At 45.2% G+C, this 25,541-nt stretch overlaps 4 protein-coding genes across 18 annotated transcripts in view; 1 reads left to right on the top strand and 3 right to left on the bottom strand.

The window, feature by feature from the left end:
* Gabpb2 (GA binding protein transcription factor subunit beta 2) overlaps positions 1–6,349 on the bottom strand; it is a 39,265-nt gene extending 32,916 nt beyond the window's left edge. For 5 of the 11 annotated variants that reach the window (XM_076861829.1, XM_076861818.1, XM_076861823.1 and 2 more), the window contains exons 1-2: positions 6,177–6,343; positions 5,060–5,329 (exon numbers count right to left, since the gene is read on the bottom strand). Coding sequence is in view for 1 of the 11 variants with exons in the window: in XM_076861822.1 (XP_076717937.1) it covers positions 5,631–5,678 (48 nt within the window). In the remaining 10 variants the exon portion in view is untranslated. The other 6 variants (XM_076861819.1, XM_076861826.1, XM_076861820.1 and 3 more) reach the window with 5 other exon arrangements.
* Positions 6,350–7,637: 1,288 nt separating this feature from the next.
* Positions 7,638–14,222, bottom strand: Mllt11 (MLLT11 transcription factor 7 cofactor). Of its 5 annotated transcripts, none has more exons than XM_076861812.1 (3): positions 13,582–14,222; positions 13,269–13,428; positions 7,638–9,039 (listed from the first exon to the last, which is right to left on the bottom strand). In XM_076861812.1, the coding sequence occupies exon 3, from the start codon at positions 9,031–9,033 to the stop codon at positions 8,764–8,766; it is 270 nt and encodes an 89-aa protein (XP_076717927.1). In that variant the 5' UTR covers positions 9,034–9,039; positions 13,269–13,428; positions 13,582–14,222; the 3' UTR covers positions 7,638–8,763. The 5 variants fall into 5 exon arrangements, with proteins under 5 accessions (XP_076717927.1, XP_076717925.1, XP_076717929.1 ...); XM_076861810.1 differs by having other exon boundaries at positions 13,320–13,428; XM_076861814.1 differs by lacking the exon at positions 13,582–14,222 and adding an exon at positions 12,373–12,462 and having other exon boundaries at positions 13,269–13,321.
* Positions 14,223–14,261: 39 nt separating this feature from the next.
* Cdc42se1 (CDC42 small effector 1) lies at positions 14,262–21,876 on the top strand. The gene is made up of 5 exons (XM_076861816.1): positions 14,262–14,403; positions 17,435–17,754; positions 18,255–18,365; positions 19,013–19,100; positions 19,580–21,876. Exons 2-4 carry the CDS (start codon positions 17,701–17,703, stop codon positions 19,085–19,087), a joined length of 240 nt encoding a protein of 79 aa, XP_076717931.1. The 5' UTR covers positions 14,262–14,403; positions 17,435–17,700; the 3' UTR covers positions 19,088–19,100; positions 19,580–21,876.
* On the bottom strand, positions 20,013–24,939 carry C7H1orf56 (chromosome 7 C1orf56 homolog). Its single transcript, XM_076861809.1, has 2 exons — positions 23,926–24,939; positions 20,013–22,394 (listed from the first exon to the last, which is right to left on the bottom strand). The coding sequence occupies exons 1-2, from the start codon at positions 24,937–24,939 to the stop codon at positions 22,374–22,376; spliced, it is 1,035 nt and encodes a 344-aa protein (XP_076717924.1). The 3' UTR covers positions 20,013–22,373.
* Positions 24,940–25,541: the final 602 nt, after the last annotated feature.

Here is a 25,541-nt window from a genome sequence, read left to right as displayed (position 1 = left end):
CTGTAAAATGTTTTTAGAAGACTTTTTATACTTGAATATACATATGATACATCTCATTAACTGGTAGGACTCTTCTATCATCTTAAACAATTAGATATTTGGGAAAGTTTTAGGCACTGAATGATAGTTCCCTTTTAATCTCCAGAAAAACTTTGGAAATATAAGCAATATACTCTACACATACTTTCTAATATAGGGAATCAAAAAATAACATTTCATACTCTTGAAATGACCAATGAAGAATATTATTATTTTTAAAAAAATTTTTAGTTGTCAGTGGAACTTTATATGTAGTGCTGAGATTCGAACTCAAGGCTTCACACATGCCAGGCAAGCACTCTACCACTGAGCCACAACCCTAGCCCCAGTAGAATATTATTTTAAGGACTACAATATAAAGTAATAAAACATGAACTGATTTCCAGGCAGGGACAAAGAAGTGTGCCTATATGTGAAAACTGCTGCTTGATGGAAATTATGGGATTCCTTATTAGCAACTAACAACTCTTTCTAAAGGTTTATAGATCTTTGGATGCCATAATGAAATAGGACACATCAAGATTTCTAAAATAAATTGCATTGTTAATTTTTCTCATCTGTGGTATAAAGATATAATGATGGAAGTTTACAAAAAGCAAACTTTCTGGTCAAACACTGATCTGCTTCTGGGCCTGATGGCATGCCTGTAATCCCAAGGACTTGGGAGGCTGAGGTAGGAGGATAGCAAATTTGAAGCCAGCCTCAGCAATTTGGTGAGACCCTGTCTCAAAAAATATATATTAAAAGGACTGTGGGGGGAGGGGTGTAGCTCAGTGGTAGGGTGTTTATCCAGCATGTCCAAGGCCCTAGGTTTGATCCCCAGCATTATTTAAAAAAAAAAAAAAAAAGAAAGAAAGAAAAAAAAAAAAAGGCTGGGAATACAGCTCAGGGTTTAGTAAAGCACCTCTGGATTTAATTCCCCATACAGCAACAAACAAGGCGAGTTGTTAAACTGTGGTACATGGCCAAATTCGGTGCTACACACCTGTAATCCCAGAAGCTCAAGAGACTAAGAGAGGAGGATGGAAAGTTCAAGACCAGCCTAAGCAACTTAAAGAGACCCTAAGCAATTTAGGGAGGTCCTGTCTCAAAATAAAAAACAAAGAACAGCTGGGGATGTAGCTCAGTGTTAAAGTGCCCCTGGGTTAAATTTCCAATACTGTCCCCACACACCAAAAAAAAAAAAAAAAAAAAAAAGGGTACATGGACCCCTGGTGGTCACTAACAATCTTTTCAGGGTCAAAACTATCTTTATTAGAATACTAAGATATTATTTGCCTCTTTCACCATGTTAACTTTGTTCTGGTAGTACAAATACAATGCTAGATATAGCTCAGATCAAATTGTGAAACTAATTTTCGTGTTATTACTATTATTTGCTATACTAGGGACTGAACCCAGGGCCTTGAGTATGCTAATTATTCTATTCTTCATTGCAATGTACTTTCAAGGGAAAAAAGCCAGTTCTATTTAAAAATGTCCCTGATGAAGCAGTAAATAGTATTACTAATTTTATTAAATCTTAACACCTAAATACATGTGTTTATAATTTGTGTGTGATGAAATGGGACATATATATTAAGCACTTCTGCTGCATACTTCAGTATGGTGGATTTCTTGAGGAAAAAAATGTACAATTAAGTTGCAAACTGAAATAACAGCTTTTATCATAGAACATCTTGTTTTATTTATTTAGTGGTACTAAGGATTGAACCTAGATGCTCTACCACTGAGCTATATCCCAAGCCCTTTTTATTTTATTTTTAAGACAGAGTCTTGTTAAGTTGCCTAGGCTAGCCTCAAATTTGCAAACTTCCTGGGCTGGGGATGTGGCTCAAGCGGTAGCGCGCTCGCCTGGCATGCGTGCAGCCCGGGTTCGATCCTCAGCACCACATACAAACAAAGATGTTGTGCCGGCCTATAAATATTAAAATTCTCTCTCTCTCTCTCTCTTAAAAAAAAAAAAAAAAATTTGCAAACTTCCTGCCTCAATCTCCCAAGTAGCTGGGCTTATAGGCATGCATTACAGCACCCGACTCATGGAACACTCTTTGTATGAAAGAATGATGAACAGACAAATCAAAGACTCAGGTATATGACAGACGTTTATTTAAAAATGAACCAAGTGGGGGCTGAGGCTGTAGCTCAGTGGCAGTGCACTTGCCTAGCACGTGTGAGGCCCTGAGTTCGATCCTTGGCACTGCATAAAAATAAATAAAAAAAGGCATTCTGTCCATCTATGACTATCAAAAAATATTTAAAAAAGAAATATGAAAAAGGGCTGGGGATGTGCCTTAGTAATTAAGTGCCCCTGGGTTCAATCCCTGGTACCAAAAAAAAAAAAAAAAAAAGGAAAAATGAACCAAGTGGGCTGGGCTATACCTCAGTGGCAGAGTGCTTGCTAGCACATGTGAGGCACAGGGTTTGATGCTTAGCACCCCATAAAAATAAACAAATAAAATAAAGCATGCTGTTCATCTACAACTACAAAAAAATTTTAAAAATGAGTGAGCCAAGTGAGTTTGACACACAAGGAAAACAACTGACAATAATTATTAGTAAATATCATTAATTTGAGCTTTCAGGCAAAAATTAGAATTTGGAAAGCCTGGGTTCAATCGCCAGCACTAAAAAAAAAAAAAAGAAAAAAGAAAAAAGGAAAGCCTAAATCCACCAAGGTGAACTCGACAGCTTACTACTTCTTAATGACTTTTCTGATGAAATCAGTGGTAATATTAATGAATGTGCTTTTTGATATTGTAAAATAAAATGGACCAACATTTGGATGATATGCATAATTTGGTGAACCAATACTTTCCAATGACCATTGCCTGAAGTTATAAAATCCTGCACAAGTAAAAACATTCAAAGTGAAAGATAGATCAAAAGGTTTTAAGGTAAAAGAACACAAGAGTTCATTGACATGGTTTCAGAATTCTCATGAGACTTTTCTGTGTGTTTGTATAGTACTAGGGATTGAACCCAGGAGCATTCTACTTTTGAGTTACATCCTCAGCCCATTTTATTTTCTTTTTATTTTTTGATACCAAGGATTGAACCCAAGATGCTTAACCACTGAGCCACATCCCCAGCCCTTTTTTATTTTTCATTTTGACAGAGGTTTTGGTTCAAGTTGTTTAGAGACTCTCTAAGTTGCCGAGGTCGGCTTTAAACCTGCAATCCTAATGCCTCGGCCTCCCAATCCTAGTGATTATAGGTGTGTGCCACCATGCCCAGCTGCCCTTTTTATATTTGAGACATTGTCCAAGTTGCCTAGGCTGGCCTTGAATTTGTGAGCCTCCTGCCTCAGCCTCCAGAGTAGTTGGGTTTACAGGCTGGTAACACCTTGCCTGGCCAATTGCCATTAATTTTTTAAGAAATAGCAGTTGTTGAGCTGGGGAAGTAGCTCAGTGTTAGAGTGCTTGTTTAGAACATGCAAAGCCCCGAGGTTCATTCTCAACACTGAAAAAAAAAGAAAAAAGAAAAAATTACCACTGCTAAGTTTTTGTGTAGATAAAAAAATACTGACAGTTGTCTGAAAATGCTATTAAAATACTGTTTCCTTCTCCAAGTATTTATTGCAATAGATTGAATCAGAAGTAGTTCTGAAAATACAGCTAAGTCAGAAGTTAGAGATTAGTAAAAAATGTAAAACAATGCCATTCTTCTCACTATGTGATTTTTTTAACTGAAATTTATTTTTCATAAAAATATGTTAGTGGTAGAGTGCTTGCCTAGCATATGTGAGGTCCTGGGTTCAAAAACAAAAAACAAAAAAAGTCTAATCGTGTTAACATTTAATGGTTTAATGGATTAATTAAGTTAATTAATAAACTTTTTTTTTTTTTGGTAGTGCTAGGGATTGAATTCAGGGCCTAGTGCATGCAAGGCAAGCACTCTATCAACTGAGTATATCCTCAGCCCAATAAACTTTTTTTTTTTTTTTTTAAGTTATAGGGGACACAATGTTTTTATTTTATATTATGTGATGCTGAGGGTCAAACCCAGTGCCTCACACATGCAAGGCTAGCACTCTACCACTGAGCCACAACCCCAGCTCCCAATAAACCTTTTTTAAAAATATATTTTTAGTTGTTGATGGACCTTTATTTTTATTTGCATGTGGTACTGAGAATCAAACTCAGTTCCTCCCACAAGCTAGGTAAGCACTCTACCACTGAGCCACAGCCTAGCCCTAATTAATGAACATTTAAAAAAATAACTTCTAAAATAATAAATATCAATAAATGACATAATGAAGTTCTCAATGATAATTTTTAAGAGTGTATATGGATCTTGAAACAGGAAAATATAAAAATCACTGGTTTAGGCAAATAATTTAGCTGCTGTGTGATTTTTCAATCTGAACTTTGTATTCAAACTACCAAGGTTGTTGCTTTGCATGCCAAGGCCCTAGGTTTGATCCCCAGGACCACAATTAAAAGAAAGAAAAGAAAGAAAAAGAAAAGACCCCCCCACCCCAAACAAATTACCAGGGTTGTTTGTTCAACATAAATATACCTAGCTGGGAGTGGTGGCATAGTGCCTCCTGCTATCCCAGCTATTCAGGAGCCTGAGGGAGGAGGATGGCAAGTTCGAGGCCAGCCTGGGTAATGTAGCAAGACCTTGTCTCAAAATAAAAATAAAAAGAGGTGGGGATGTAGCTCAGTGGTAGAGCATCCCTGGGTTCAATCCTCAGTACTGAAAACAACAACAGAAAACAACACAAACCAAAACGAATATACCTTGAGATCTGCATCCAGGTTCTCTGAATAAGTATGCCCAGGAGAATAAGAACTTCATTTGTTTTTTAAAATATATGGTGTGTGTGTGTGTGTGTGTATGTAGAACACAATACCTTTATTAATTTTCATGTGGTGCTGAGGCTCAAACTGGGCCAGCTCCGCGGCCCCAGTGCTAGGCAACTGCTCCACCACTGAGCCACATCACCTATTTTGTTTTATTTAGAGGCAGGGTCTCACCGAGTTGCTGAGGCTGGCCTTGAACTACCGACCCCTACCTCGGCCTCGCGGTGCTGGGATTGCAGGAGTGCGCTTATTTATTTTGAGACAGGGTCTCTCGGGTTGCTTAAGGCCTGACTTCAGTTGCTGACGCCGACACCGAACTCGGGGCCGCCTCTGCGCCAGGCGCCCTGCTAAGAGGCTCTGGCTTCATTCCCACGGAGCTGGGGTCTTCGGAGCCCGAGCTTTCCTCCTCAGTACTGGGGACCCCCTCGGTCTTCTCAATAGACTCGCGGAGCCCGTGCGGTGCCGGCGCTCTCAGAAGCACCCTAGGATTAGGTAATTACTTTGGTTTACAGAAGTACTGGGCGGTCGTCCGCTCCTCGTCGCTAGCAAGGCAGGCGGGAAACTGACGCTTAGGAGCAGGGCTGGGCGGTCGGACGCGACGACGAAACGCGTCCCGGGTGGCCAGAAGCATGACGTCGTCGACGGTCGCCACAGCACGTCCTTCCCCATGATAGAAAGAGGAGCAGAGGGGAGGAGAGGCCTTTAGGAGAGGAGTGGGATACGGCTCAAGGAATCGTGAGGCCGGAGGAAAGGCTGAAGGGTAGAAAAGGGGCAGGAAAGCACCAACTCGAGAGTCCGCGGTCGGGAGATCCTTCCCTCGGGATCGCACATGTCCCCACCGGGCGGTCAGCCGTCCAAACGAGCGTCCGGGGATGCAGCCGGGCTTTCCTGCTCGCCCCCCGCCTCGCTGGGCCGCCGACCCCCGCTCTACAGGGGCCTCCAGCTCCCCACACCCGAGTTCTGGCTTTCCGAGCCCGGAGCCCGTTGGAGGTCGAGAGCCAAAGTTGGCGCCCAGGGGCAGCCCGCGCCCCTGTGCCGCGCGCCCCCTAGCGGTCACCCCTGTGGCCTCGGCTTCCCGTGGTCCAGCTCCGCGGCCCCAGGTCTCGCACCCACCCCCTTCCTCACCTCCTCCAGTCCCCTCCCCTTCCTCCCGCCAGCATCCCCTTCCTCTGCGTCCCCCTCCCCCGCTGTGCCCGCTCCGCCGCGGGGGCGCCTCTCCGAGCGCACCCAGCGGTCTGGGGTTGCACTGCGAAGCGGGGCGGCTTCCTCAGGCACCTTCCACTCCAGCCCTACGCCCCCGAGAGCCCGCGCATCTCTTGGCCTCCTCACCTCCTCGTCCGGGACGCTGTCGGCTCCACTTTCAGCGAGCCCGCCAGTTTGGCCCCATTTCCTTCAGAAGCTAAGACTCCCTGTCAGTGACGGTTACTTTTTGGCCTTTTCATGTATGCGTATTTTGGGGGCCCTTACCCCCCCTCGTGGAGAAATGGACGCAACAAAATGGCGGACCCGGAAGTAAAAGCGCAGGAATATAACTTCTGGCGGAGGAATCTCTGGTGAAAAACATTAGGAATATCACGTTTCTATTCGAGCGGGAAGGAAGTGCATCTCTTAGGCTCATCTATTTATTATTATTATTATTATTGAATGTCTTCTAGAGGTCCCTTGGTCCGGTAAAGTGTGTGTCGTGGGTGTTCTGGGAGGACTATTTAATGAGGCGGATGATTATGTATTACGTTCGTATAGTTCCGGTAGGGGACGGACTGTGATGGCTGTTTGGCGCCAAGAACTCGGCGAATTGATTAAGAGGGATTATTCCTTGGTCCTGGAATTTGCCTTCTATTTGTCGGCGGCTTCTACGGGGGACTAGCGTTAGGGTTGACGGGAAAGGCCTGCTTCCCGGTCCCTGTCTCGGGTAAAGCTGCGCGGGACACCCTTGACTGCGTGGACTGGCTGGTGGACGCGTTCCCGTCGCGGCGCGCCGGGGAGGTCTCGGGAGGCGCGCTGTCGGAGCCTACCGTCGGGCAGTTTCTGCCAGAGGATGGAGCAGGAGTTTGCAGATCCTTTTGGTCCTTTCATTTAGCAGTTGATTTTCCATGACTAAAGGACGCGAGAAGCCCGGAAAGCCTTTCAGAAATCAGTAAGTTAAAAGCCAGCCTCTGCAACTTCATGAGACCCTGTCTCGAAATTAAAAAAAAAAGGGGGGGGGGCGGGGGTTGTCGTGGCTCAGAGGTAAAGCCTCTCTGGGTTCAATCCTTAGTTCCAAAAATATCTTAAAAAATAAATTACAATAGAAAGGACACGTCATTTGACCTTCCTGGTCCCATTCTTAATTAGACTTTGGTCTTGGTTGTTGATGGTGGCAATCTTCCCTTCCTTCAAACTTGTCTAAGTCATATCGATGTTGTCTTTAAATTATTTATGGCCTTTTAATGCTATAAAGATTTTTTTTTTTTTTTGTCTAGCTCAGTGTTGTAGTTTCAACACAAAAACTATTTGTTAGTTTCATAGTTTTTTAGAATGAGGTGACTTACAAATACGCAGATAACATATTTGAGTGTCAGTTTCTTTACCTGAAATATGTTAGTAGTCCTTGGGGAAGCAGAAGAGTGGTTGTAGGTGAAGTTGATTTCACCCTTTTTACCTAAAGTTCACCATTTAATTATTCAAATCATTTTTGCACAAAGTTGAATGTGATAAAATGTATATATGCTGAATGTGAAATTGAAAACATGGCTAACTTCTGTGATCTGTACTGCTTGCTTATAAAGAGAGAGAACTGTAATACAAACCTGGGATTGAATGTCTTTATTTTTGGAAGGAGTGGGGAACAAGGTATAGGGGCAGAATGTAATTGCTCATTTCGGGTCTTAATGTAGCTTTAAAACTGTGCCTCAGGTCCACTGATTAGTAGATCATATGTTGCAAATGAGGAATGGGACCAAACCTTATGCTTTTCTTTAGAAGACCGAATCAGAACCTTACAAATTATCCTAATAGCAAGGTTTCTTCTTAAGATTTGAAATCTGATTTTTTTCAGCTAGAATTATCAATCCAAAATTAGAAGCAAAGTTGTAAGCTGAAGAACATCCTTTTGGACTATGGAGGCTGACAAAAGGATAACAAATTCAAGGCCAGCATGTCTCAAAATAAAAAAAATAAAATGGGCTAGGATGTAGTTCAGTGGGTTGGATCCTCAGTACTACAGAAAACAAAGAATGCTTTTTGGAAGGAAAGAGCTTCAACTATTTCTGAAAAGATTGAGTGCTTTTCCATATTTTCATAATATATTATTTCCTCATTTTATACCTTTACCCCTGATTTCTCTGGGGAAAAGAATATATAGAAGGAATAGGATTAAAAAAGAAGATCACCACCTTAACATTTTGGAAATGATTCTCTTGTGACAAATCATCTTAAAAATTAGAAGGTTTTCATTAACCCTGGAAAAAATACTTAAATTTACCGGTAACTACAAAGGTTTGAGCAATCTTTTTCTTTTTTGTGGTGATAGGGATCAAACCCAAGGTCTTACATATGGTTTGAGCAATCTTTGAAGCCGATTAAAAATGGGATCAAAACTATGTTCCATTTTGCACTACTCTACTACTCCCTGATGTCTCCACAAAGCCGTTTTCTGGGGTTAATAATCCAGGGGGTGGGGGTGGGATTTCCGTTATCCAGTACTCCATTGCTTTAACCCTTTACTTTGGTTTGAGGGCTTTTGAGAGAAATGGAGTAGATAGATAGATAGATAGATAAATAAATAAATAAATAAATAAAACAACTGGCAGATTCATCAGCACCACCAACACAATAAAGGGAAGAGAACAAGATTAATTTGGGAAAGGAATGAGAAGGAAGGGGCTTGAAAGAGAAGACAATAAGGGCAAGGTGGTGAGAGACCAAAGTCTTGGCCTTAAAGCAAGTCCAATTCGAAGGAGTGGATGCTGGCAATGGGAGCTCTCCAGAAGTTGAAGGTGCTATACTCTAAGAGGGTATCGCCTTCTGGATTTTTCTCTTGCTCTGCTCCTGTTGCTTCCCCGATCATTTTGCCAACGCTGTCCTTGATCTTGTAGGTGGGTGTATCTGACAGACCCAGGCCTTCCAGCTCCGACAGATCCAGTTCTGGTATGGGCATCCTCCAGAAAAGAAAGGAGCTGTACTGGCTACTCACAGGGTCCCTCATAATTTCCTGGAAAGAAACCACTTGTCATTCTTCATGCTAAAGCAATCTCTTTTTGGCTCCTGGCTCATGCTTAGAAACCCCATATCTCAGCTGGGCGTGGTGGCCCACACCTGTAATTCCAGAGGCTTGGAAGGCTAAGGCAGGAGAATCATGAATTCAAAGCAACCTAACAGACTGTTTCAAAACATAAAAAGGGCTGGGGTGTGGCTCAGTGGTTAAGTGCCTCTGGGTTCAATCTCTATTACCCTCTATTACTCCCCCCCCCCCAAAAGAAAAGGGGGCGGGCCACAGTGGCACATGCTTGTAATTCCAGCAACTCAGAAGGACTGCAAGTTCAAAGCCAGCCTCAGCAATGGTGAGGGACTAAACAACTCAGTGAGACCCTGTCTGTAAAGGACAAAAAAGGGCTGGGGATGTGGCCCAGTGGTTGAGTGACCCTAAGTATAATCCCTGGTACCCCCCCTAAAAAAAAAAGTACTGGGGGTAGGGGGTATAGCTCAGTGACAGAGCATACCTGAGTTCAATCTCCCCTCCCCAAAAAAGAAACTCCATATCCTTGTTTGCTTCTGTAAATAATCCAATTTCCCTAGGATAAGCTTCTGGAACTATCCCTTTATTATAATTTTCTGCCATTTCCTAACTTCTCACCTTCAAATGGTTTACCTACTGCATCAAGTGGATCTTGGATCTGATTTTTGAGACCTTCCAAAATTTGGCCCCACTCTTCCTAGCAGTATAGCCTCTGGTAGTTTTGTTTATTCCTGTCTTGCTTAATTCCTTCAACTTTCTATTATGTCTATATCTAGATATAGATAATTTTTGGTACTGAGGATTGAACCCTGGGCACCTAACCACTGAGCCTCATCACCATCCCTTAAAAATATATATAATATTTTATTTGGAGACAGGCACTTGCTGAGTTGCTTAGGGTCTTGCTAAATTGCTGAGACTGGCTTTGAGCTCACAATCATCCTGCCTTAGCCTCCCGAGATATTGGGATTACAGAGCTATTGGGATTACAGATGTGTGCCACCATGCCCAGCTAAAATGTTTCTTAGGTTTCAAGACTCCATTCAAGGGGGTAATCATTGACTGAAATTTATCTCCATGCATATATGAGTTTGTCAGGAGGATGAACTCAACTACTATGTATAACCGTAAATCTCAAAAAAGTCCATTCAAGTCCCTAGAGGACTTTCTCCTCCCCCAATTCCTATATATTTACAAATACTTTGTAAATTCTGACTTTTTAAATTTAAAGGTCATTTTACTTCTGAAAAGCCTATTACATTCTGCTTTCTTTTTCCTCCTAAACCATAAGATCATTTCTTTCAAGATGACTTCCTTACACTTACCCTGTTTCCTCCAGCAACTCCCTGACACTCTAGAGGTTTACCTGACTCCCATCATTTTGGGGTTACAGATCATTTATGTTTTATGTATAGGAAGAATATATTATTTCCTTCAACAGACTGGAAGCTTCCCTAAGAGAACCTACCCAGTCTACTTTCTGGGTACCACAGATGCCAGGCTTTATAACAAAGATATTTAAGGCTGCTGATATAATTATCATATTAATTTAATATGATGAATACTTTACTATTCTCATCTATTAGTCTACCAATAAGTTAATCTGTTTCTCTCTAGCCTACCTCTCTTTAGAACAACATCCAGATGCTAGAATATACTTGAATATAATGAGAACAAATGGGTTTGCAATTCAAGGTAAGGAAGTAAAGTTTAGATTGGAAGCCTAAGGTCTTTGCCATACTTTAATGAGTAAGTTCTTTCACCTTTTCTGTTCATCAGCCCCACCTGAAGTTAATGACTATTGTAGCTCCCTGGAGCCTCCACCCTGCTACTTAGTAGCCAAGAAAAGAGGCAAGAAGCTTTACTTGAATTGTTCCCAAAGGAACAGAAAGAACATTCCATAGCTTTCAAAAATATAACTCTAAGTTTCAAAAGACCTTTCTCCAGCACACCTCATTGGTTTTCATCAGGCCTGTGACTCTTAGTGTCCTCAAGTAGTTTCCAGATATTGTGAAATATCTCTACTAAAGCGGACAAAGAAAGCCTTAATCTAGAACATGGTGATATGAGCATGTGGGGCAACATGAACATTACTCAGCAGAGAAGCAGCTTATAAGGAGGGTGATGCAGGGACTGTAGCACGGCGGGGGAGTGTGTAGGAAAGGTGAGATCATCATTCTATGATATGCAGCTCTGATCATCTCCACAGTAATTTGCAGAGCCATGTATGCAGAAAGAGAGCTTGAAAAAAAAAAAAATGGTTCTACCTCTTAATTAGTTTTGGCTTAGATGTGGAACTAAGATCCAAAGAAGCAAATCTTAGGAGTCAATAGTGTTACTGACTCTGCCTATTGGGATTATTTACTATACTATCAGGCTTTTCCTTATCTAGCTGGTTTCTTTTATATTCCCTCCATTGTTATGTTTCCTGCAGAGTTCATCTTTAGTATAAAGATGAACACATAATAGGTTCTTTAAAAAATAGAATCAACAGGGCACAGTTGTGCATGCCTTTAATCCCAGCAACTCAGGAGACTGAGGTAGGAGGACTGCAAGTTTGAGGCCAGCCTCAGCAACTCAGTAAGGCCCTAAGCAACTTAGTGAGACTGTCTCACCCCCCCCCCAATACCAAAGTAAATAAGGAAATAAAATAATCATAAGGAAAAAAATAAAAATTTAAAATTAAAAATGACATTTTAGAAATTAGTGACTTGTGAAACCTCCCAGTTTATGTAGAACTCGAATCTCATAATAACCACTCTGATCCCTTTTGTGTTATTCATAGATAGTTGTCTACAGCTTTATATAACCCTGTACTCATATTCTCAAATTTTACACAAATTTAGTTCTTGAAGAACAAATATTCTGTGGGATAGGTACTGATTATTCCTGTGATTCTAATCTGAATACTGAAAATGTAAAAGGCAGTAGAGAGTAAGTTAGAATCTGAGAAGAGGGAAAAAGCTCTTTGACAGACAGACTTCTTTTCTAACAAGTATAGACTATGTAAAAACTGCCCTAACAGTCCCTGAGTGTTTGGTGATGCTATTTTACAATTTAAAAAGCTGAAGGAAACTTTGTGAAATATTAACTCAAAAGGCCTAAAATCTTTAGTTATGTCTTTGACCAAAATATGTCCAGAGAATACTAAATGCATTCCAGAAAGACACACATAAATTTATGTGGAATTAAAATCAAGAACATAAGAAGATTAGCAGAAGATTGAAGCTCAAATGTCAATGTTTACTAATGTAAAGACATTTGTAGTGATATTTTTAAAAAATATATTTATATTTAGTTGTGATAGACCTTTATTTATTTGTCTGTGGTGTTGAGAATCAACTCAGGGCCTCACACATGATAGGCAAGTGTGCTACTGCGGAGGCACAGCCACAGCCCCTGTAAAGACATAATTGAGTACAGATTTAATTCCCAAGTCCTCCAAATTTTGTGAAGGATTCCTTTTCAGCTAGCTTCCCTTTTCCTTCCCCAAATGCTCTCCACCCATGTCATCTCATATCTATTATTTACTTATTTCAAAAGGTTTAGACACTTATCTGTACCATGATATATGCTCATTAAATGCTTCCCACTATCCTTCATTTTAAATTCTGCAGATAATTAAGGCAAAGGTAATTTTGTAAATATCACTAGTTTGAGATAACATGACTAATAAATGTACAGATTAAAAAGACAGTTTTTCTTAGCCACACAGACACACCCAAATACCCTTTGTCCAGACCCTCTCTAGGCATCCAAGGCCTACTCAACCCAGCCTTGCTGTGTCATGCTGCCACCATGGGAAGCTGGGGAGAGGGTGGATGTCGGTGGAGGCGCATGGAAGATCTGTGGCATCTCCTGTGTACCTCACTCTGAGCTTGGATTTTCCGATTAGCCATGACCTGCCCCCAGTTATTCTCCTCAGCTGCAAATAAAAATCTGCTTCCATCAGTAGCTCCTGTGGATCTGGATTTCAATATGGGATCAGGCAGTTCTCCAGCAGAGAGCTCCACCTTTCCTACCTAAAGCTGTTTCTTCGGAGTAAAGATTTGAGGTGGGGAGGAGAGTTCTGTTAAAAGGTTGGGAATACCCTAAAAAAAAAAAAAATCCCACCCCGCAAAGCCCTTTCTGCAGAGACAAGTAGGACACTATAGAAGAAAATTCAGAAATGGGGGGGAGCAGACAGGGTGGTACTAAAGATCTACCAAGTAACCGGTGGGAAAATCGGCTCGAAGAGAAGACGTAAATAATCAGACCGAAGGCATGAAGTGCACAGGCTCTAAGTCACGGGCAATGGAGATTTGAAATGCGGTTAAGCGCTGAGGGACGGTCACACGTGGACTGTTCGGAGGCTCGCCTGGGCACCTGAGGAGTGGGCATCGATGAGAAGAGCGCGCAGCGGATAACGCCCATTGTTCACAGCGCCCCTTCTCCGAGCGTCCCCACCTCGAGCTCCTCTACCGCAGGAAGCCGCCCTCCCGCCCGGGCTTCCAGGCCGTCTCCCTCGGTCGCGCTTACCTGTTACCAGGGAACCACCAGCGCGTTCCAGAGAAGGGCCGCGGGCCTCCGGGTCTGCTGCGGACGGCGCTGGAGCTGCGGCGGTACGCACGGCTCGGTCGGCTCGCTCCCGCTGGCGCCGCGGGGACGAGCGCGCCCGCCCAGCTTCCCCCGCAACGCAGCGCCCCCTAGGGAGCGCGGGAGGACTCCCCGCCCTCCGCACGGCCCGTGGCGCTCGCACCCCCGCTCGCGGACTTTCCTGCCCCTCCGCCGCCTGTCTGCCGAGAAGGAGCGGTCTGCCGTTCTCTAGTTCACTGAATAAAGACTCGGGACCGCGGTGCCGTGAAGGAGCCCCTTTCTCAGCCGAAGGACTCCCGTGGTCACCCGCCCCTCCCCGCGCCACCCGGTTCCCGTCGGGACGGGGCGCACGGGGCTGAGGCGCTTCTCTCTCTCCCCCGCCCGGAGCCCTGTCAGGTCCGGGCTTTGGGCTGCACTTTGCCCCGCAATGCCTGGCGCGTGGAGGCCGCGCGAGATGCCGGGGCCCGGTCTGGGTGCCAGGCCTTCACCCCGGAGCCTCACGCCCCAGTGCACCTGCAGGAGCGGCGGCCCTCGGGGCTGCAAAAGCCCCCTCCCACAGCCCCGCGGAGCCGTGCGCTCGGCCCGGAGCCCGACGGGTGTCGTAATCGCGTCGCGGCCGTTTCCGCCCTCGGCCAGCCCCACCTCTGCCGGCCCGCCCTCGGCTCCCCCACCGCGAGGAGCGAGCCCGGGAAGCCCACACGGCGGGCACCGGGCGGGAGGCCCCTTCCAGCTGCGGCTGGGCGCCCAGAGGCCCGAGGACAGAAGGTGAGACCTGGAGCGGGGCCTGGCCGCCAGGGCAGCCTGCCAGGCCGTGGAGACGCACCGGATGCTGGGGAGTGTCGGGGTGCCGCGACGGCGGGCCGGTGGGAACCGTCCCGGTCCACCAGCCCCGGCGCTGGGCGTGGGAGGCAGGGGGTCGCTCTGCTGGGGGAGGCGGGAAGGAGGGCGTCTCCGCGTCTCACCGACCATGGTAGTGGCGGGTCCCAGGCAGAAACGAAGCGAAGTACAGCCGGAAAGGCCTAAATCTGAGAACGGGGCCGACTCGGAAGAAAGAGGGGTCTGAAGACCCCGGGAGCTGCCCATCCCTGCCCGGGGCTGGGAGGCCGAGGGAGAGGGTGCAGAGGTGCGGTCCTTGAGTTCACGCGCTGGGCGAGGGAGGCCGAGGGCCTAGTTCCGCTTCCCGGGAGCCTCCGCAGGACCTTTCCTGGGGAAGGGCAGGGCTGGTGCGAGGGCAGATGCCTGACACGGCCGAAATGTGGGTCCACCCCCTCCCGAGGGCCCCTCAGCAGCCCTGCCGGCTGGGGGGTCTCCCCACCGACCCCCTGCGTCCTGGGCTCAGAGCCAGAGTTGCCCACTCGGTTCTCAGTTCTTTCTGTTGCTCCAGCTGCTTCTTGTGAAGGCTTGTCGGGCCGCGGGTTGGAGGCCGCGGACCGGGAAAACCGGTTTGGGGCAACCATAGGACCTGGGAACTACCTCTGTACATCCTTCCTCCCTGGCACCTTTCTCCCTTCCCTCTTTTGCTTGCCCCTCAATAGCTTTGAGGCTCTTAAGTCCTAGTGTGACCATGATGGCAGTGGTAGTAATTTAGGGGGTGTCTTTACCAGTTCAATATTTCACTCTTTGGACTCTTGTCTTTGGGGCCCCAGTTACCAGTACTCCTTGGCTATCGGGATATGGTCTTATGCTGTGTAATCCTTGATCCTCCCTCTTATTTTCCCAGCCCCTTCCCTTTCACTGGGGGTTGAATAGCAGTAGATTCAGGCACCTCTTCTTTCTCAGCATACCAGCTCAAGACCTCATTTTTCCTCAACTCACTATTCTCTGGCTACTTTAAAGAGAGTGACAGCCAACGGCTCTTACTTCCTTTTCTAGCTTTGTTCCCTTCCCCCCAGCCCAAACCACCACCACCACATTCACCCTATCCTGTCTTCTTCACCCTCTGACCCCAACCCCAATTTTCAGAGACCCTGGGGAATGGAATTTCCTGGTCACTTATCATCATTGGTCATTTCATGCCAAGTCCCCCCCACACACACATTTTCCCTCCACCCCAGCTCTAGTCAGATCCCTGAAAAAGAAACAGAAAGGTCCTTGTTCCCTCCACTGCCCCTTTCCCTCTCTCTCCTCCTCCCCCACTCTTCTCTTCCCTCCCAGCACCATCCACCTCTGTCCACTCAGCTTTGAGCTGGGTGGGGAATGTTAAGAGTCCAGTCTCAAGTCAGACTGTCTGGTGGTGTTGGGGGTTTCCTCTTATTCTTCATTGTTTTCTCCATTTCCCCCCAACTCTTACCACCTGCCATCGCCACCAATAAGATCAGCCCTGTGTCTGACTTCTCCACTGACCCCTGCTCCTCTCTCAGGACTGCTGTGGTCCCATCCTGATTAACATCCTTTCCAGGGATGGGAAGGGAAGGGAGAGAAAGCCCAGAGTCTTGGGTTCTTCCCTCCCTATGGCTTACATCAGTCTTTGTGTAATGTCATCATAAGGCTGCTAAAAAACAAACTAAATTTTTAGGTCATCTAGGGTGCCAGAGCACCAGGATTCCAGGCCTAGAAGGAAAAACAATTCCTTTTCATGTTAATGTTTAATATTTACAAGTTGGACCCTTTGAGGTTTCTGTACTCACAGGGAAATGCAGTGAGAGGAAACTCAGAAGGCCTCTACCCTGCTGGCAGTAAGGAAGGGAGAAAGTTCTTCCTTGGACACCATTGCTACTGGAAAGTTCCTTGTGTCTGGTTGGTTGAAGCTTGGGGTGGAGGTGGTGAGGGAGGAGAAAACAGGTCACAGCATGAGGGGAGGTGGGAAGGAAGCCTGGGCCCTATAGAGTGAGGCAGAACAGAGCTGCACGACAGGACTTGTGAGGAGGGTGGGGAGGCTGGAAAATAATTCCTCATGGGATAGAAGATACTCAGCACATGTGCAGAGATGATCTGGAAAAGATGTATTTGGAGATAGGACCAGATTGTGAGCATGCAAACAGGTGTACACATAGGAGTATGGCAGCACCAGACAGATATAACAGTGTACACAGCCTTCAGAAAGGTTCTCAAGGTCAGGTAATAAAGGAACTGCTAAGTGGTTTCTGGGAGGGGTTGGATCTCAGTTGAGAGAAATGAGAGGAACAAGGGCAATGAACTGAGAGAGGTAAGAAATTCCTCACAGAACAGTCTTACTGTTTCCTAAGACCTAGGTGGTTAGTCCTTTCTTGTTCTTAAAGAAAATCTAGGTGTTCAGGGCAAGGTAAGGAAATAGGAAGGGACAAAGGGTGGAGGCCTTGTTTATGAGAACAAAAAACCGCGATTTCCTCTTCAGAGTCATTTAAGTGCTCCTCCCCTTCTGCCCTAAATCCAGGGTGAAAGGAGCTAAACCATTGAGCACCCTCAAATTTTGCTCATTTCTGTCACTATTCTTTGGTCCTCTCCCATCTTTTTCACTCTAAGTCCTTCTAGCCCTCTTTTTCTCCCTTGATGCAAACAACCATTGCTCCTTAACCCCTTGGTATTCTTTTGTTTTTGTTCCTTTTTCTGAGAGTCAAATGATGTTTTTGCAAAACATTAGTCTTGAATACAGAATCAGGGGGCTGGGGATATAGCTCAGTTAGTAGAGTGCTTGCCTTGCATGCACAAGGCCCAGGGTTCAATCCCTAGCACCAAACAAACAAATAAACAAACAAACAAAAAACAGAATTAGGCCTATAAGGGAGAACTGAGAAGATTGGGACTTATCTGGAGTTTTCTCGAGCATCTGTGAAGGGGATTTCTTGTTAACTTTTCTTTTTGCTTTTTGCTTATCTAGGATTCCAGATTTCAGGAAGACCTAACCTTGTACCTGCATGCCTACCCCCCTTCTCTCTGGTCCTGTTAGACTCTCCAGCTCTGGAACGCTGACCCTCACTGCTCAGCTAAGGATCCTGGGGATTCTACATTCTCTAAACAAATCCAGCTGAGTAAACCCAGGGTGTTGTTATACCTGGGAAGAGTAAGAAGTGGGGGGTCAAGGCACCAGAGCAAGAGCCCTCTGGGGCCTCAAGAAGAGGAGTGAAGCTGGAACCATCAGGGAATATGAGTGAATTTTGGCACAAGCTGGGCTGCTGCGTGGTAGAGAAACCCCAGCCGGTGAGTTTCCCAACAACCCCACCCCAAAAAACTTAGTTACCTTATGCTGTGAAGTGGATATACCATCTACCTTCTAAAAAGCACACTTCTTGCCTCTCTGTCAGGAAAGTTTCTAGGCCAGGCAGATGTATACATACAATAAAAGGGACCACGTGATGGAAGAAATGAATGTCCTAGCTATCACTTCCTGTTCCTGTCCATTCTCAGTTGGGCAAGGGTTGTAGGTTAAGCTGAATACCTGTCAGCTTTTCCCCATTGTTTCCTCATCAGCCAGGATATGACTTTGACATATCCTTTTTTTTGAACATTCACTCTGTAGGCCACTGCCCTCCCGGCTTTGGTCTGTGTGGTCTCTTGTTATTCCACCTTTGTCTTTCATTCCCTAGTGATTTCCCTGTCATAATGCTACTTCTGGCCATTGGCTCCTCCCTTAGTCGTTTTCAAGACTCTTTCCCCTTCCTCACTGACTTAACATGTGACTCCTTATCATCTCTAAGCAGAAAAAGAAAAGACGACGAATCGACCGGACCATGATTGGGGAACCAATGAATTTTGTCCACCTGACTCACATTGGCTCTGGGGAGATGGGGGCTGGAGATGGACTTGCCATGGTAATGAGGGAATGATAAATGCCTGTGGACTGTAGTTTTAATTGTTTTTGAAAGTTTAAGTGAGAAACAATACACTCAATGGGGAAGCAAGAATCTGGGATTCTAGTCCTGGTCACCAGATGTGGAAATCTAAGATCTGGCATTTCAGATCTCTTGGCCTAGGTGACCTCATCTTTATAATTAGCATGTTCTTCATTGGGGTGGGGGATATATGTCTTAATAATTAGAGGACTTCTTCAAAAAATATAACCCTGGCCTGGGGTTATATACCTCAGTGGCAGAGTGCCTGCCTAGCAAGTGTGAGGCACTGGGTTCAATTCTTAGCATTGCATATAAATAAATTTAAAAAAAAAAAAAAAAGATCCATTGTCAACTAAAAAAAAATATTTAAAAAAATAAAACATAGCCCTCCCTTCTCCTGATTAAGAACTGCTGAATCAGTGCCACAGAAAGTTTTTGTGGCTGGGAGTGTTGGGGCATGGAAACAGTCCAGCACCTCTATCCTAAATGATGTCTATAATACATTTCTGCTCTCATAAAAAGGAAAATTGGTCTACAGATAGTGATGATCCCCTTGCCTCAGCCTCCAGAATAGCTGGGATTACAGGTGTGTTCCACTGCACCCAGTTCACATGTGTTTTTAACAGACAGGTGCAGTTCAGGAGCAGATGAGATCCAAGGGAAACCGAGACAGGCCGTGGAGCAATTCTAGGGGCTTATAGCCCCATAGGAATGGTGAGTGATTAGAAAAATGCAGGCACATGCCTGCACATCCTGATACCCTGTTTCAGAACCTGATCCTGATACAAGAATGGGAACTGGGGGGAAGAGGGAGGAAGAATTAGAATGGAAGATTCAAGAATAGAGGATCATTCCAGAAAGGCAGAAAGGGGGTTGTGTAGACAGAAATAGAGGAAAGAGCCCCTCCATCCTAAATAATGTCCATAATGCATTTCTGCTCTCTTATCTCATGATAAGGGAAATTGGTCTAGGGATGATGGAATATTTTTACCAGTTATTTGAACCTCACATGTATATGGACGAGTTTTCTGTGAGGGGATCTTATTAGTAAGAGAGCCCTTGTATGTCATCTTCATTGAAAGCCAACATGAAGGGAGGCAGTTCGAAGACTGCACTATGTGATGCCTTCTCCCTGAGGACTTGGTTGAGGCAAACCTTCTTTTAAAACACTTTTTGTTTGTTTTTAAATTTAGGTTCTGCCGTCTTGAAGCCCCTGCTTTGTGTCCAGCCCAGAAGAAATGCTGTCCCCACCAGATCCTTCCTAGAACACAAGGGCCCTCTTTTGCCTATCTGCCCAATAGTGCCTCAAAAGGCATGGGGGCTGGACTCCCTCTACTCCCTCTGGCCATAGCCCCTCCTGGAGATGGGGTCAAGGCAGCAGGACTGACCACTTGACTACTGTTTGGCCAGAGGAGCTCAGCTGAAGCCCTGGTACTCTAGATCTGAGCTAGGAGTTCTCTGGAACGAGTTCCCGTCTCCTGAATGACGTTCTAGGTGCCGCTTGTTTTTAGACTCCTGACCAGGAACTCCTTTGATGGGGTAGGTAGGTGGGATTATGCAAGCTGAAGCTGGCTTTGCTGAGAAGCTCCCTACCTTCATGCCTGTCTATTTCCTCCTGGAATTAGATTTCAAGCAGGGGCTGGGTGGTCACCACTGCCTGATCAAGTCCACTCTTTCTCTTCAGATTTTAGACCTGAAACTATAGTCCCTCAATCTCTGCCAATACCAAGGTCTTTCCCTAGTTAGGGCTCTAAATCCTATGTTTCTGTAGCATTACTAGCTTCCCAGCACCATTCCCCTCCTTTTTTTTTTTTTTTAATTAAAAATTTAATTTAAGACGAGTTATTTTAATTATCCCCATCCTGCTACTCCTACCTCTGCTCTTAACTTCATCCCTGTTAGGAACTTTATTGTTTCACACTGAACAAGGATTAGGAGGTAGATGTCGACAGCATTCCATTTAAGTCTTGGGGCATCTGGCCTGCCTTCTGCCAGCCTCCCTGTTAGCCCAGGTAAGAGGAAGAGAGGGGCTGGAGAGAAAGCCATAATGCAGCAAAACTAGGAGTTATATCTCAAGCTGGACTTCCTGACCATTAAGGATAGGAGTGCGCTGAGAGAGCAGTTGTCTGTGTTCAGGGCTTTCCTCAGCATGGGAGCAGGAGAGGCTCTAGAATAAGGTTCAACCAAGACACAGTCATCATTTGGAACTAGGTAATTTATTTGGAGAGCTGTTCTGTGCATTATATTTAGCAGCATTCCTGGCCTACCCTAGTTATGACAACCCCAAAATTTTATTGTCTCCAGAAATTACCAGATGTCTATTAGTGGCAAAATTACCTATAGTTGAGAATCAGTTCTGGAGTCAGGATGGTTTTCCATCTTCCACCCTTCCCTAATCTGGTTGTTTATCTTAAGTCTGAGCCTTGAGTGAACTACAACCCCTTATAAGTAGGCTCAGTAGAGCTGCACAGAATTTTTCACTTGGTGTATTATTTGTGCTTGCATAGGATTATGTCTGTGATGGACATGTATCATGCTTCTCCATTCTTGTTCTGTGGAAGAGGGGTTCCTGCAGTATGGAAACAGGAACAGGTTATGTTGGGATTGGAGAGGGAGGAGATAAAGGCAGCAGATATACCCTAGTTACCGTTCCCAAGTTCTAAGCTTTATTTCTGTGCCCTAGTCCTAAAACCAGACACAAGACTCAGGAAGTTTTGTCTGAAGACCAGGTCCCACTCCCCACCTGCTCAAGGTGGCTTTAGATGGGAAAGCAATGTAGGAGCAGGGTCTTTAGGCACTTTGTTTTCTCAGGTGTTTTTTTGTTCTGACCCTTTCCTTGCAGGGTAATTAGGAAGGCCGAACAAGACTATTGAGCTCCTGCCTGCTCTAAGACAAGAAGGCTGGAGTCTTGTATTAACTCTGTAATAGGAAGCTTTTTTTATGGTAGAGGGGTCAGGACTTGGATACTCAGTGGATTGTGCTTGCATAGGATCATTTCTGTGATCCTGTAAAAACTGGTATCCACTCTGCTGATTTCACCATCCATACAGTTTGCCCCACCTACAGTAATTGATGTTTTAATTTTTTTCAAATTTCATTGTACTTCCTACAGTTTTTCAGTGGCTAAGATTGGTCATAGAGATACATTCCCAGTTTACTTTGTTCTAGGCAAGTTAATTGTTCTGAAAATAGCCCACCTTTTTGCCCTAAAGTCAGTGGCCTGAGGGTGAAGTCTAGAGATCTAAAGGGTTAACAGGATAGAGTGGGAAGGGGGCTGGCAGACTCCTGACCTCTAGACACATCCTAATATATTCTTTGGACACATCTTCTCTTTGGTGCTCTCTTGCCTTGAGCTGCCTTCCTTCTCTAAATGTATGCTACCATCACTTTAATAATAAAGTGACAGGAATGGGTTTGAGAGTCATAATTTATATTAAAAAATTGTTAGACTTTTAAAATACATTTTTCAAATAAAAAAATGTAAGCAAAATAGTTGCAGAGTAATCACTACAGGTGTGTCTTGGATTAAATGATAGATGTGGCAGATGTAGATAATTCCCCTAGAGTGGCTAAGATGGGATTTTGTACCAACATTGCCTTTCTGAAGAGAGGGCCAAGTATTGAGAAGTCAAGGAGAAACCACCATCATCTTTCAAGGGCTGGACTCCTTGTTCTTCCTATTTCTTTCCTTGGCACTTGAGTTTTTTAGTCTTCAAAGTACTTGTTTAAAAACAATATTGGAGATAAGGTATCAACATTTTATCCTGGGGGACATGTGTAGAGGAACAAGCCAGAGGCAATGAAGTTCAGTTTTAGGATTGAAGAGATTTATGGTCTCTTCCCTCAAGTACTTCTGTAAAAAGACACAAGACCAAACAATATTTTCTTCAGTTTTGTTTTTCTGTACTAAAAATATCTAGTGGGTACTGGGGATTGAAAGGGGAGAGGTTGAGATGCTGACACCTCCTCTTGTGGATGAAGTGGCCATTACCTCCGGTTTCTGTGTGTCTGAGTAAGGAAAAAAAAAATAGAGAAAAGGGGAAATTACAACCACATCTACATTCTTTCTTTTTTTTGTGTGTGTTGCCCAGGCTGGCCTTACACTAGTGATCCTCCTGTCTCAGCCTCCATAGTAACTGGGATCACAGGGATTCACCATGGTGACACACATCTTTTTTTTTTTTTTTTTTGCAATGCTGGAGATTGAATCCAGGGCCACACACATGCCAAGCAAATGCTCATATCACTGAGCAGCACCCCCAGTCCCCACACCTCTTTATCCTTTCGTTGCTTTCCTCCTTCCACAAAACCTCATTACCTCAGTCTTACTGCTGTCCCTCTTGATGCTTCTTTTTTTATTCTCAAAATAGTATTGAACAACTGGGCATGGTGGTGCATGCCTGTAATCCCAGCAGCTCAGGAGACTAAAGCAGGAGGGTCACAAGTTCACGGTCAGCCTCAGCAACTTAGGCCCTAAGCATTTTAGCAAGGCCCTGTCATGATCATGAGATGTGGCTCAATGGTTAAGTGCCCCTGGCTTCAATCTCTAGGACAGGAAAAAAAAAAAAAAAAATGTATATATATATATATATATATATATATATATATATATATATATACATATATATACATACATACATACATACATACATACATATATAGAAGGAGAAAGACAACAGAAACCAGAAAAATTACATACATATATAGAAGGAGAAAGACAACAGAAACCAGAAAAATTACCAAGGATACCCTTTGTTTATTGCCTTTTTTACTTCCTGTCATCAGTAGCAACTTTGACTACTTTATCAGGTCAATCAGAACCTTTGGTAACTCTTAGAAAAGGAGGGCTGTCTTTCCTTGAGAATTCTTAAGTTGCTTAAAAGAATCCAAGAAGGACAGTTCTTTGGGATGACAGTAGTTAAGAATATGGGCACTGGTGTCAAATCTGGCTCTGCCACATACTAGTAGTAAATTTGTTTCTTTGTAAAGTGGGGACAATAGCTCAAGTTTGTGAAGACTCAGGTCAAGTGCACATAGTGAGAGACCTCACATTTTAGTTTTTGTTACTGTTCAACTGCATTAATTAGGTAAAAACAAATTCCTCCATGTCTGTTAACTGTGCATTAAGAAATCTTTACCTAGGTTGGTCAATAATCATCTTATGGCCAATAAGACATGTTGCCAACAACCAATCAGCAGTTGTACAAGAAAAAAAAAAGATAGCCAGGCACAGTGGTGATGTACACCTGTTGTCCTAGCTACTAAGGAGGCTAAGGTGGGAGGATCACTTGAGCCCAGGAGTTTGAGACCAGCCTAGGCAACATACAGAGATCCTGCCTCAAAAACAAAACAAGAAATAACATGTAGAATCAAGGGTCAACAATAACATGAATAACAAGTGCATGTTACGAATCAATAACTAAAAAGGTCTAAGTAACAGTTCTTACAAGCACACTGGCTGGTTTAGCAACAGGATTAGGGATATCAGGACTTTTCAGAACCACCAACAAAGATTCTGGCTTATCAACAAAACACTTACTGGTTGCATCTCTGTGAACACTGAAGAGAGGCTATTCCAAATATCCTCCAAGCCCATTCTGACTTTTTTCCAAAAAACGAGACCTGGGCTAGGTGGGGGAGTTGGAAGGGTTAGGCGTCTGGTTTGGATGGGGGCCGTGGTGGTGGTGGTGGTGGTGGTGGTGGTGGTCTGAGTGGTGCAGCTGTTGTCAGAACAGAGATCTGAGTCCAGGGGGCACTCTTCTCGAAGCCGATTGCAGGGACATTTCTGGTAGGTGCAAGGCCGATGTTCTGTACGGATTTGTCTCAGTGCTCCAACTCGAAGTCGCCCAGAAATGCCCTGCAGCTTCCCGGATCGGGTCCGGCTCATGGTGCCTGACTTGCAGTGGCAGTGCCAAGGGCCCCAGGGCATCAGCACTAGTCTTAGATCCTCAGGAGGAGGCATAGCTGTGCGCGAGGTTGACGGCCACCCGCTGGGGGTAGACCCAGCTGTTGACCACCGGCTCACGGCCTCCGTGCTCAGTTCCCCAGTAGAACGCAAACCGGCGGCAGGTGGCAGGCTTGTGGTCATCCTGATTTCCTTCTCTTGTTTGTTGGCTGTTACCCTCCCAGTGCTGGTACTGATTGTCATAGGATCTATAGTGCGAGCCTCCATGCTGGTGTTATTCTTTCTGGCATCAATCACAACCCCCTCTTCCAAAGACCCATCATCATCGTCTCCAAAGCCGGTTTCAGATGACCTGCTCATGCCTGTCACCGTGGCCAGGAGCTCGGCTGCTGCCGGGCCTGCTAGACGATCTGCGGTGGCCACTGCGTCATTCTCATCCTCCAGAACTATCTTCGTCTTATGGGCAACACTGGACTGGGAGATGCCGCCAGTGTTCCGGCTGCGGGCTGGGCTCCCGAAGCTTAAGGTGACCCCCTTCGTCCCTGTCCCTGTCGGGGTAGTGGCCGGGGTCTGGTCCTGGGCCCCCGCCGCCTGGAGCCCCAGACTCAGCAGTAGGGCCCAGAACAGCACGCAGGCGGCGGGGACCATGGGGCTGGGTGGCTTGGAACTGGGAGGGAGGCAGGGTGCTACCTTCTCTCCCTCTTCCTCTCTCCACCAACCCGCCGGGTCGTTTGAACCAAGGCGGGGCGCTCAGAGGTAGAGGCGCGCGCCACACCCCTCCCCCTTAGTCTGCTCCCACAGGGGCTCCCCTCCTGCAGCCCCAGGGCAGGGGCTGAGCTAAAAATCCTAGGGAACCTCTGCAGCAAGAACTCTGTGAAACCAAAAGGGGGATTGTGATGTAAGGGGCTGGGAAAACAGTCGTTCACTTTCTCGGCGCAGACTTAAATCTTGCACGGCAGTTTATTAACCGCTACGGGTATGAATTCATTAAGGAGGGCGAATACAGGTTTTGAAAGTACTGCTTCCCAGACTCACAATCGGCAGACATGACTTAGAGGGAAAGAAGAGCACAGAGGCGTTCCTAAAGATTTTGTGAGCTGCACCCTGGCTCCCAGCAGGCAGGCTGGCTGTGGTCAGTTAAGCCCTTCTGGCCCATCCAAGTCCTCTCTAAGACTCTAGAATACCCAAGGTAAAACGGAGGTAGTCCTTCACTTATAGAAGAGGAAAATGAGAAAAATGAGACCCAAAGA

The sequence above is a fragment of the Callospermophilus lateralis genome, chromosome 7, assembly GCF_048772815.1.
Source record: "Callospermophilus lateralis isolate mCalLat2 chromosome 7, mCalLat2.hap1, whole genome shotgun sequence".
Classification (NCBI taxonomy): domain Eukaryota; kingdom Metazoa; phylum Chordata; class Mammalia; order Rodentia; family Sciuridae; genus Callospermophilus; species Callospermophilus lateralis.
Note: the sequence above shows the minus strand (reverse complement) of the source record. Positions and strands in the feature narration are given on the sequence as shown.